General features: G+C 38.9%; 1 protein-coding gene across 1 annotated transcript; it reads right to left on the minus strand.

Moving 5' to 3' along the window:
- Positions 1-223: 223 nt before the first annotated feature.
- LOC140944547 (sodium channel protein type 3 subunit alpha-like) lies at positions 224-3,443 on the minus strand. Its single transcript, XM_073393672.1, has 4 exons — positions 3,383-3,443; positions 2,901-3,049; positions 1,075-1,223; positions 224-308 (listed from the first exon to the last, which is right to left on the minus strand). The coding sequence occupies exons 1-4, from the start codon at positions 3,435-3,437 to the stop codon at positions 224-226; spliced, it is 438 nt and encodes a 145-aa protein (XP_073249773.1). The 5' UTR covers positions 3,438-3,443.
- Positions 3,444-11,553: the final 8,110 nt, after the last annotated feature.

Below are 11,553 nucleotides of genomic sequence, written 5' to 3' on the forward strand. Positions count from 1 at the left end.
ATTCACTTTTTACTGCTAAGGACATTTTGCGAAATATCCCTGGTGTCGCGATGAGAAACGGTTGTATAAGCAGGCTATGTTTAAAAAGTAACCCAAAAGAATTCGAAAATCTTAGCGAATTATTCTTAGGTATTTTGAATTCCCAATACACTGGAACGAGAACGCGCGGATATCACTAAAAAGCTAAGCTCTGAGTTTAAAAAGTAACTAAGTTTCGGTTTACTTACTCTGCTTCATCAGGTGGGTTTTCAAGTACGAGAAAAACACAGTTTATTAGAATGGTAAGGATAACAAATGACTCAAAATATCTAAAATGAAAGTTAAGGAAAATTAATCTGCTTCAAACACAGATTCAAACTATAAATGATTAATAAAGGTTACGGTACCATTCAACGGGATCGTTTAATGTCTAAACTCATGTTTTAATTCATGGGAGAAAGAGGGAGGACAAAGAGAATCAGGTGGGAATGGTTACACTTAACAAAATCACTGAATAGATCCATTAAACGCATTCAACTGCCAGGCAGTAAAACAAGGATGGCACGGTGGCATGAACACACGCCTAACAACTCTAGACACTATTCTCAGCAGTACCAAAATCACCCAAAGTGATGAAGGGTAATACCAATAGAGAACAAGCCCCATAACTGTCAGTAGTAGCTGCCTCAATCGTTTTTCAGATTGCTCAGCCTTTCATTCAGTGAGGAGCTAGTCAACGTTTCCGCGCCAACTCCACCCTTATCGGTAATTTATTGATCTTGAGTCTATTCTGCTAGTCAATAAACTGCGTTGCCCAAACATTACGGTCTGTGTTTAGTATCATTAGTAATTCGGTCCAGAGGTGTTTCTACTTCGATCTGGAACGCACAAACTTGCATTGAACGATTGCTCAAGTGTTACATTTATTTGCATTTGCAGTGAAAGTTACATTGGCATTACCCTGCGAGCAGTGGTTTCTCAAGGCCGGACCCTACGCTACGAAGCACAGCGTCCGGCCTGACGAAACCACTGCTCGCAGGGTACATTGGCATTCACATTTTTACAGAGTATGTTAACCTTTGGTTAAAAGGATACTTGTTAGTGACCAGGCGAATTGCAAATCTCTTGATGGGATTTAGAGGTCCAAAGAGACACAGTGAATTTGCTTTGTTGAATCGGAACACGTGATCTGCACTGGAATTTCCACGACGGCTAACCACCAAAAAGGTGTCTATGGAAGGCCGCTGAAAAAAAAGCGAGGAAGAGTAAATATTTCTTGAAAAGCCCCAGATACAAGGAATAAAACATTAAGCTGTTCCATAGCTTGCGTTTACATACTTCCAGAAGGAACGCTAGGTAGGGTCAAACGTCAAAAGTTAAATATTTGTTAGTTAATTTGAGGTTGTGAGTATGGGGCTAAGAGAGCCGCAACTTTCTTCAGAAGGCTTGCACAGCCAATAGGCCATTTTCAACACGAGTTCATGCGACATCATTTGTATAAAAATGAAAGTTATGATTTTGCCTTCAAAAAAACAATTAGTGGGTCATATCTTAAACAAAATAACATTGTAACATAGCTAGAAAATTCGCCTAATCAAATTCAATAGCGCGAGCGTGCTTCATATTCCTATTGAGCTCGAGTTGTTGTAAGCTTAGCAATCCTGAGTCTCCTGAGTGCATCCATAACTCAGCAATAGACAAGCGTTTACCATGTGTTTTGTGAGGAAATTTAAGAGGAAACGTTTGAATTTGTTAACCGATAGTAAGGAAAAGAGGTGAGTGTTGTTGTTGTTGTTGTTGTTGTTGTTGTCATGTCCGCGAGCTGTGCGGGCTATGGCGTGAGCTCATTCTTTGTAAAGTTGTTTTCTTTCAATAACAATTTTTCGGTAAATTAATAGTTTTCCGGCACCTAAATATGGATTTTACAATCATTTTAGAGTACACTTTCTCTCAGTTTCAGGATAAAAACATAAGATTAACTGTGAGGAGAAAAATATATATTCACGTAAACATTGACGCGTACTGCTTTGAGCGCGCCCTACGATAATAAAATTTTCAGTTAACTGCTGCATTGATCGCTTTAATAATGTTATAAAACAAGTAGTTCATGCTGCAGCTGTGCGTATGTCGAGGTATTGAGCACTTGGGAAGTTTGGAGAGCACTCAAGAGGCTAGAGTTGCACTCGGCTGCGCCTCGTGCAACTCTTACGCCTCTTCCGTGCTCTCCAAACTTCCCGCGTGCTCAATATCTCGACATACGCACGCTGACGCATGAACTAATTGTTAAGTGATTTAGTTTCTCAACCCCCCACCATTTTCGTAATGAGTACGTTCGTAGCTGGTAACGTGACCAAAATGTGATTTTTAAAACTATGAATTACCTCTTTCTGAACAGAAATTCTGCACTTAAACTTCAAGGAAATTGTTGAATGATGATGTGGTAACGTTTTCAGCACATTTGAGCGTAACTATCTAACGTGTAATAACATACAAGCAAAAAGTAGTTTTGGCCGCCATGTTGGAGGGCAAGAGTGTGCCCTCCAACATGGCGGCCAATACAAATCATACTACTTTGTTGAAAAATCAAAGTGTTATAAAATATCTCTCTTAAATGCGTTTTCTCTCAAATTTCGGGGTAAGATAATTTTTATGCGCTCCGTCAATTTTTTGCACCAGCAAGATTCCAATTCATGGCTTAAAGAAAGCATTGACCACGTGACCTCTTAGTACAAGTTGCCTATTGGAAAATCGTTTTCAACACTCACCACCTTGTTTAAGAACATTCTTCACATGCTATCAATAAATGACTATAAAAGGTAGGATGTATATCATGCCTCTAAGCTGTTATAAATTTACTTCTGAGTACACTCGCCAGTTACCGTAACTGCAAGTTTAGATGTCAATAACTGAGTTCTACTTACACTTGCGATGCCTCCATCAAAATCGATCAGAGGCTTTCCAATATAGAACGAAGGCACTCGGGCCGCCCTGCTACTTTTAGAGTCATCAACTATGTGCAGCAGTGGATCCTCATTTATTCGCACTCTTTTTTTTCCTTGGACTTTTTCCGCTGAGGGTGTAAAGGTAGGAGAAAAATGATGGGTTAAGGTAGTTCATTTCACCAGACAATAATTCCATTTGAAATCATACTTTGGCCTTGTGTTTCACGTCGCAAATCGGCATAAAGATGGGTTTTAGTTTACCACATAAATATGCAAGCACAAAAAATTGCTTTAACCAAGATGAATGCTGGCTCAGCACTTTCTTTTTGCCTACGCATGCATCAACTCATCCACCCGGTCGTTAAATTGAAACCAATGAAACACTCCTTTTCCCCATCCTTCCTTCATTCCATTTATTTTCCTTTTTTTTCTCTGTCTCTGTTACCATTTCAGTCACCTACCGGTATTGGTTTCATCTTCCACTTTCTTCGAATCCGTTGTTTCTGACTCAGCCATACCTGATTACCTGTAAATATAGTATTAGCAAGGTCATCATTCATGGTGATAAGATATCTTCCTTTTTCCCCATGTTTGCAATCTGAATTGATTGCCTTTATCAAAACGTTTATTCTCAGACGTTCATAGAACAGAATCAAGAAAGGAATACGAAGGGTACATGAGTTTGCTTTTATTACTGCCACCGACAACCCGATAATTGTCCAGGAATTTGATATTTATCTAATGTAAGTAATATAAAATTGGTGATGTAATACGTAATTACAAGCATACATACATACATATATACATACTTTATTGTTACCTCCCCAAAGGGGCTTTTCAGGAACAATGATTATACTACATTATTTATAATAACTAATTACAACTCTTAGCCTAATACTAATTACAATGTTAGCTAACTACTAATTACAATGTTTTTAAACTTAATATACCTAAGAAGTATTTACAAAATTATCTAAAAGCTGGCTCCTTAAGGAACGTTTAAAAAATTTTACAGATGGGCTTATATAAATGTAAGGAAAGATATCTAAATTGTTCCAAAGCTTAAAAATCCTGTAAGACCAAGGTTCTCTGTCCGGAGGCTGTTCTGAAAAGTGAGATGTTTAGCGTTTGGCTACTCCGAGTTGTTCGTTCCCTAACTTGCTTGCGGGTAATAAATTGGGATGTAAGATATTTAGGGGCGTGACCGATCATGCATTTGAAGGCCATAATAGCTTGGCGATAGTACAGTTGGTCCTTAACAGGCAACCAAGACAAGCTTTTCAAGAGAGGTGTTACACGATCATATTTTTTCGCACCGCTGACGATTCGGCAGCAAAGTTTTGAACGGCCTGCAATTTTCTAACATTCTTATTTGTGATATTTGCCCAAACAATCAACAGTAGTACATTTTGCTGAAGACCAAGGCATGTATTACGGTTAACAATGTATTTTTGTCCAAGCAATGTTTGACCCGGTTAATTTGAGCTAGACGTGATATACATTCCGACACTGTGGTCGTTATATGGTTGTCAAATGTTAAGTTCGAATCCAAAGTTACGCCAAGATCTCTCGCTGATTGCACTGGGGAAATGTCCTTTCCCAACAAAGAGAAATGAAATTCAGGGAGGTTAGAGATCATCTGTCAGCTCTCGGAAACAATTAATTTTGACTTGTCTGGATTCAGTGGTAGCCGATTTCAGAAGCACCAGTTGCGCACCTGCACGAGATCTTCATTCATTTCTTGGACAATCCGCTGGGAGTCGTGTAAATTAAACGAAACAAACAGTTTTGTATCGCTCTACATTCTGTAGAGCAATGCCTTGGAATTTCTGGTAGATCATTTACGTATATACTAAATAATAGGGGGCCTAGAATACTGCCTTGAGGAACGCCACATTCAGCTAGGAGAGAATCAGAAACGAAACTATGAATTCGTACAACTTGATATCTATTTGTAAGGTAGCTGTTAAACCGTTTTAGCGTGCAGGTTGAGGCGCCGACGCTTTGTATTTTACGTAACAATATTTGGTAGTCAACGCTGTCGAAGGAATGAATTAAAGGAATATCATTTCATTTCATTTTTTGTCACGGTGCATCGTACACTATAAATGATATTTTCCGCGAACCTTATCAACACACCCAGTATCTGCAAGAGATACCGGTATTCGATTGATAAATCAACCCCCCTTTCAACGTGAACAATCCAAAGCAAAATCAGGGGATAAAAAAAATATCAAAACATAAATTAAACAGGAAAATGGTGAAAGGGGTACACAATGTGGAAAACAATAAATTGATAAAGGAGATTACACTTCTGTCTTCCTTACAAGATTATCATGCAGGAAAAAATCTTTGAAATGATCAAAACTATCAGACAAGAGCAACAAAAACAGTATTTACGGCTGATGTTTTATACAGCTGTTTCGGATAACAGGCGACCTAATAATACTATGGTGCATAATACACCACGTATTATGGTGCAGAATACTTTTCGCGCGAGAAGTTGAGCAAGAAGGTATTTCGGCAGCCATTTCTAGTCTAACCGCTCGCGCAGATGACTCTGAGCTCTCAAAAAGAGCTACTGAAGTCAACAATACACTAAGAAAGTTCTGCCGACAAAACGACTGGGGCTTTGTCGATAATAACAACATCGTCGCAGAAAAGCATTTAATTCGGAGCCGCCTACATTTGAACAGAGCAGAAACCTCTCTCTTGAGCCAGAACTTATCTACTTATATTAATCGTCATTTCACAAATGTTGGACATTACTTGGCAAGAGGCATACCTCATGTTGATACTCAACCGGAACACTATTTTTTTCCAACTGACAAGACGTTCTCTTTCAAAAGTTGTAGTGCTAATAAAGTCTAAAAATTATTCGAAAAGCTAGAAGTTAAAAAGGCGACTAGCCTGGACAATCTACCACCCAGGTTTCTTAAAATAGAGGCCGATATTCTTGCTCCATCCCGGACATTTGAGTTCAGTCAGTCAATCTCCTCTGGTATTGTTCCAATTAAATGGAAACTAGCAACAGTTACCCCAGTTTTCAATAAGGGCGCAAGAAAGGATGTTAATAACTACCGACCGATCTTGACTATCCCAGCGGTTGTCAAGATTTTTGAAAGAATGATATACAATCAATTATATAGTTATCTTAGCGACAGTTATCTTTCAGCTAACTGTCAATACGGCTTTAGACCACTCCATAGCATACTCACGGCTTTAGCTTACTTGAGGCCACAAACAGTTGGTCTGTTAACATAGATAACGGTTTTATCAATGGTGCAATATTTATAGATTTAAAGAACTTTCAAAGCTTTCGACACAATAGAACACACGATTCTACTACGAAAGTTAGTTAGCTATGGAGTTGATCATAAGGCCTTTAGGTGGTTTAACTCTCATCTTAGTGATCGCCGACAAAATTGCCTAGTTAGTGGGAGCAATCTGGGGCGCGGGCCGTCACCTGTGGCGTGCCTCAGGAAAGCCGTATTGGGCCACTCCTTTTCCTGATATATATCAATGACTTGCCTAATTGCCTGACCACGGCCACTACGCGGATGTACGCAGATGATACTTAAAAGTAGCATTAGCTTTGTCGGCAGTAGCTTTCCTGAACTTGAAGGTGCAATTAATGGTAGAACAACTTGCTAACCTTCACAAATGGCGAATTGTTAATAAGTTAAGCCTAAACATTGCTAAAACCGAGCTATTGTTGACAGGCTCACGTCAGAGACTTGCAAATAACGCTGATTATTCACTTAACATTCTTTTGGAAGATCAAGTAATCAATGGGGTATGTGACACTAAATCCTTAGGAATTCACATTGACCAATATCTGTCATGGTTCAAACATGTCGATGAGATTGCAAGAACTATCTCCCCTGGTATAGGTGCACTTAGAAGGCTTTGGCCGTACATCTGTGTACATACAGCTTTTACTGCTACATAGAGCTCTTATCGAGCCACATTTCGACTATTGCTGCCGTGTTTGAGACGGTCTCAACAACGAATTAGCCGATAAATTACAAAAACTACAAAATTGACAAAATTGTGCCATTAGAGTAATCACAAAGTCCGATTACTGCTGTAGTGCTACCGCCCTCCGCACAAATTTAGGATGGGGTAACCTCTATACCAGAAGGAAAAAACAGAAAGCTAAACTAATTTTTAAAGTTTTAATCAAACAAACCCCGGAGTATTTACAAGATCTCTTCAAACCATTCACCAGAGAATATGATCTTAGAGACAAGGCAAATAAGTTAGCTCTACTCAAGCTCCGTACTCGGAATTCCTTCGACGAAGTATCTGCTGCAGTGGGGCCCATTTTTGGAATAGCCTTTCCCATAATGCAAGGGTGACCAGATCTTTTATCACGTTTAAAAATGTTATCAATTGAGTTATACCCCCCTAGTACTCCGGACCGAAAAACATGTAAATCAGTTATATTATTTCTATTGTCTATAATTGTAACTGATGTTTTTAGTGTGTTTAAATAAAGTGTATGAATGAATGAATGAATGAATGAATGTGCGGGCATCGAGCGTAATGTCGTCATAACAGTCATGTTTAGGAGCAGGTTGATAAAATTATCCTGCTAATAAAAACAACAAAATAATGTGTTTACATAATGTCCTGTCAGTTGTGGGTTTTGTGGCTGCTTTATGCACTTATTTGGCTTTGTTGAAGGCCTGGCTACCTTACTTTATGCCTAGCTCCCCAGGCCCGTAAGTTTGAGAGTGCAACATGGCTTCCAGCTCTTCCAAAGACGTTGTTGTTATTTAAAAGAAGGAAATAATATGTTAGCCCCTATTTTGGCGTTTTTTGCTCAAAATTCACCCAGCATCTTTTTAGCATAATGCTAGGGCACGAGCATAATTTCGAGCTTAATGCTATGATTTTAGGAGTGACGCTCAAAAGCATAATGCTCAAATTTTCGAGCACAATTTATCTAACCCCAACGCGACCTGCGTTGTCAAAGACGTTTCAGGATTTTTGGTTTTTCTGCGACGTCACAATCAAACCGTTCCTGTAGCCTCCACTGTGTTTGTCAAATATAGGCGGCAAAAAAGAGCAGAAGCTGCAAAAGTAAATGTTGGCGGGAACGTACCGATTCGTTTTCACCCTCTTATAGCTGTGTTTCTTCTGGATTTGGAAGCTCTGAGGAACAATTTTTACCTTGGGAATCTAGACCTACCATTTTTCAGTATGAAGCAGATAAAAAAAATACTTAGAGCTATGGTAAAACTTCCTGCGCTTTCAAAAACACACTACCGAACTCTGAAGCTCAAAAGCCTTGAAACACAGAAACTTTGAAACACGGAAAACGGATCGAACTCCACTAATCGCAAATCACAAACCATGACACTATGTTTCCTAGGAGGTTCGCTAAGATGTGAAGGCGATCGGGAGGTTCAGATCTTGATTGACGTCGTAAAAAACCCAAAATTCAAAGACGTTTTTGACATGGCAGGTCGTGTGTAATCCGAAACAACTCTAAAAAGAAAGAAATTCGGGGCGTTTAATACAAGAAACATATTTGCACGCGTGGCGAAGATTTTATATCGTAGTAGTTCTCGGCAGTGAACTGCAATTAAAAATCTACAATGAAATTACTTAAAAGGACGAATTCTGTTGCAAGCTAATAACAAGCTCTTGGTTTCTCCTCTACAACTCTTAAGTGGCTCCATAATTATCTTATCGCCCGCTTTCAAAGTATGCATCCAAGATTCAATTCTCTATAATAATTATGGTGGTGTGTTCGAGCAACTCGGTCGCTACACGATGAGGTACCAGGAATCTAATTTACCTCTTGGTCTTTATTCTCTTTTGACTTCTGCTAACAATCGTATTCTTAATCTTCTTACTCTTCTTCTCTACTCAATCCTTACTCTCCTCTTCCTCTCCCAATACGTCGAATAGCAATGGTTTTTATAGCCACAGCTGGACATGTTTGGGTTGGAATAAAAACAAGGTGAATTCGGTGTGGGTAATGTTTTGGTATTACTGCACCTACATGGTTACGATCGACAAGACGCTACTTAAGAAATAGTAAACGTACAGCGTGCAACCATGGAGTTATGGATGCACGCTGGAGGTTGCTAAGCACGAAAGAAGCGTAAGTCTAGAGTCGCACGAGGCGATAGCCTCGTGCGACTCTAGTTTCTTGAGTGCTTAGCAAACCTCCCAAGTGCATCCATAACTCCATGGTTGCACGGCTGCAACGTTTACCATTTCTTTTATAACATAATCAAAAGAGAGAAACATTATTTTCCATTCGCCTTCGGTTGAGTCATCGGTACGAGTTTATTTATGCTGCCATCTGCCCGCGCGTAAACAAATCATGTTCTATGTTTTTCAACAACTTGCATTTGTATTTTTCTTTCGCTGAATCAACCGTTTTCCGTCTTTAGGTAAATTTTAAAAACGTTTTTCGTTGTTATTCTGAATGGCATCTGTCTACTTGCTCTTAATATTGAGGGAAAACAATAGCTGCAACTATAAACACCAACTAAAAATAAGCTCAAAAATAAGCTAAAACTAAATAAATGAAATAATTATCAAGCTTATTTATGTGACAATTTTTGAAATAAACGTAAAGTAGAAATGAGAAAATCTGGCTGTAATTCCTTTAGAATTACAGGTAACACTAATTTTAAAAAGATATTAACTAGCTTTGTATCGAAAACTGTCTGGGGAAATCCAGCTATGAAAGTCAAAGTTGCAACTGAAATTCGCCAACAGACAGCCTGCTCTAAGGCAGTTGCTTTTCGACAGTTCTCTGAACGACTGTTATGAATGAACACTGAGGAACAAAATAATACACACAGAAGTTATTTTTTTAAAAAATTTATTTGAAAACCCAAATGTTTCTGTACTCAAATGAAATTCGCTTATTCCAGCGTAATGCGTCCGATCAAACTCAACTAAAATTTTTCATCGATGCGATGAAAACTTCACAACTTACTTCTCACCATGGCAATCTAATACAGCCTTTGTGAATGGAGTGAACTGAAAGCGGAAGCATTTACTTAGAAAAAAAGGCTGAATGATATGTGACCCCCACAAGGATTTTGATGCTCAAGGTGAAAGCACGCTCACGACACACTTACACTTTAAAACAAAAGAATTCATTTTAACACGTTTTAACACCTTTGAGACAATTAAAAGTGAGGAAGTTGAACAGAAGAGCGTGTTAAAGTTTTTAAACAACAGCTTGCGTGAGAAATAGCGCAACTCGCTTTAAGCTTGCGCAAAAGCACGCAAGGCGTGTTATCTAGAGCGACAGTACTGCTCAAAAGTACCCGAAACTTGTTTTCCTCTAGCTTCTACACGCGAGAATCGCCAGTCTCGGCTCTTGAGGAACAAAAAAGAAGCAAACAGACTTTTGGAATATCAACCAGTCGAAAAGATTTCGAGAAAGCAATTTATTGCTTTCCATCTGCAGAAATTGACACCGCCCGTCAGTGCTTTCATGCGTGTGCACCGCCTTATGTCTTATATTTTGACGAGTAAAAGTTTCACTTTTAGTTGAAAAAAAAAAAAAAAAGCGACGATAGGTTGCTTATCGGAGCTTTTGGACAACTGTGTCTTTTCAAAAGCGGCGAGCCAAGCAGGGAAATTGTCTTCGTCAAGGGCTAATTCGCTTCTTGTAATTCCGGGCAAAATTTTATATCGGTTAATCGAGTTGTTCTGGCTCAAGGAATTAGCGATCGATAAATTGCAATGGTTGAATGTATACACGAAGGAAAAGGTTTTAAGGTGTTATAGTGTTCGCGTTCTTGTTTACTTAATGATGATTTATTGTCGTTTTCTATCAAATTCCACAAAACAAATCTATGTGTCGGTTTATTTAAGTTTTATCGACTACTGTAGTTACTCAAATTGCACGCTAAGTGTGCCATAAAGCGCACGCTTACCGTGACATATATAGCACGCTACAAGAAATAAAAGATTTCGCGTGTCAAGTTTACCAAAAAAAGCCAAGTATGTAGTTCTTTGTGGTAGTAATTTTGTATGCGCATATCCGTGATCTAAGACAAACTAAGCGTGTCGTACAAACGTGTCGTAAGCGCATGCTTTCACCTCTAGCATCAAAGTCCAGTGGAGGGTCACATATCAGGAAAGAAATATGCTATGAATTAAAAATTGTGCAATTTTGCTGCCCTAAAAGCCATAAATGAAATGAGATATTAGCAACCGCTTTGGTACCAGTTATAAACTTACTCATCCTTGTTTTCTGTTTTAAGCAGAAAACCACTACAGAGTTTTAGGTCGATGTTACCAAAACGTCGCTGGCATTGCTAGATGATGGTCTCTCCTATCCCTCCCCCCCACCCCCCTCCTTTACGTAGAAAATAGAACACAACCTAAAAGATGTCTGCTAAAGGTTTTAAAACACGTTACTTAAAGAATAAAAAATCCGGCAAACACTGTTACCTTTTTGCTTTACCAGGAGAGTATCATTATACTTATACGTTTTGACTGTGGTGTCACTTAACGTTTAAAGAGAGCATGTACTACATACCAGCGTTCTGTCGTGAATTATTACCACACCTATTGTAATTCCGGTAAGTCGTCGGTGAACAAGGCAGCAGAGCTTACACTACATAATAGATATCAACCGACAAAG

The sequence above is a fragment of the Porites lutea genome, chromosome 7 (assembly GCF_958299795.1).
Source record: "Porites lutea chromosome 7, jaPorLute2.1, whole genome shotgun sequence".
Taxonomy (NCBI): domain Eukaryota; kingdom Metazoa; phylum Cnidaria; class Anthozoa; order Scleractinia; family Poritidae; genus Porites; species Porites lutea.